The sequence below is a fragment of the Pundamilia nyererei genome, unplaced genomic scaffold (assembly GCF_000239375.1).
Source record: "Pundamilia nyererei isolate P.nyererei 1_Seehausen unplaced genomic scaffold, PunNye1.0 scaffold07173, whole genome shotgun sequence".
NCBI lineage: Eukaryota > Metazoa > Chordata > Actinopteri > Cichliformes > Cichlidae > Pundamilia > Pundamilia nyererei.
Genome location: NW_005194574.1, coordinates 1 through 1,015, shown reverse-complemented (window position 1 = coordinate 1,015; position 1,015 = coordinate 1). Strand labels below are relative to the sequence as shown.

Here is a 1,015-nt window from a genome sequence, read left to right as displayed (position 1 = left end):
TGCTTTCATTCAGGGAGCTGAACTTGGTCAGAGATGAGCAGTACAGTCTTCTGGAGCTGATCCATGTTTTCTATCCAACATTACAGAGCGTCACAGCAGAGCAGCTCACTGTGTTTAATCTTTTGTTCATCTTTGATGGCCTGGATGAAAGCAGATTTTTGTTGGATTTTACCAACATGAAGCTTGTGTCTGATGTCACACAGAAGTCATCATTCAGTGAGCTGCTGACAAATCTCATCGAGGGAAATCTGCTTCCCTCTGCTCTCATCTGGATAACTTCCCGACCTGCAGCAGCCAATCAGATTCCTCCTAAATGTGTTGACAGGGTAACAGAAGTACGAGGCTTCACTGATGCCCAGAAGGAGGAGTACTTCAGGAGGAGATTCAGTGATGAAGATCTGTCCAGCAGAATCATCTCCCACATGAAGACATCCAGGAGCCTCCACATCATGTGTAGAATCCCAGTGTTCTGCTGGATCACTGCTACAGTTCTGGAGCACATGTTGACTACAGAGGAGAAAGCAGAGCTGCCCAAGACCCTGACTGACATGTACTCACACTTCCTGCTGGTTCAGACAAAGAGGAAGAAAAACAAATACCATGAGGGACATGAGAATTTGTTTGTTGAGACAAGTCCACAGGTGCTGACGGAGGCCGACAGGGAAGTTCTTCTGAAGCTGGGGAGGCTGGCATTTGAACATCTGGAGAAAGGAAATATCATGTTCTACCAAGAAGACTTGAAGCAGTGTGGTCTGGATGTTTCAGAGGCCTCGGTGTACTCAGGAGTTTGTACAGAGATCTTCAAAAAGGAGTTTGGAATCTTCCAGAAACCAGTTTACTGCTTTGTTCATCTGAGCATCCAGGAGTTTCTGGCTGCTGTCTACGTGTTCCACTGTTACACCAATAAGAAGACAGAGGTGCTGCAGGACTTCCTAGGAAAAGAAAACAGTGAGAATTTGCAGAAAAATACTAATGGACGTGATAACAAATATGATAGTGATGAAGATGAAAATCA

The 1,015-nt window shown here is 45.1% G+C and overlaps 1 protein-coding gene across 1 annotated transcript; it reads left to right on the top strand.

Annotated features, from left to right (window-relative positions):
- Window positions 1–5: 5 nt before the first annotated feature.
- On the top strand, window positions 6–1,010 carry LOC102212630 (protein NLRC3-like; the record flags this gene model as incomplete). Its single annotated transcript, XM_005756003.1, has 1 exon — window positions 6–1,010. A coding segment is annotated over one exon (1,005 nt), but the record flags the coding sequence as incomplete, so codon positions are not given.
- Window positions 1,011–1,015: the final 5 nt, after the last annotated feature.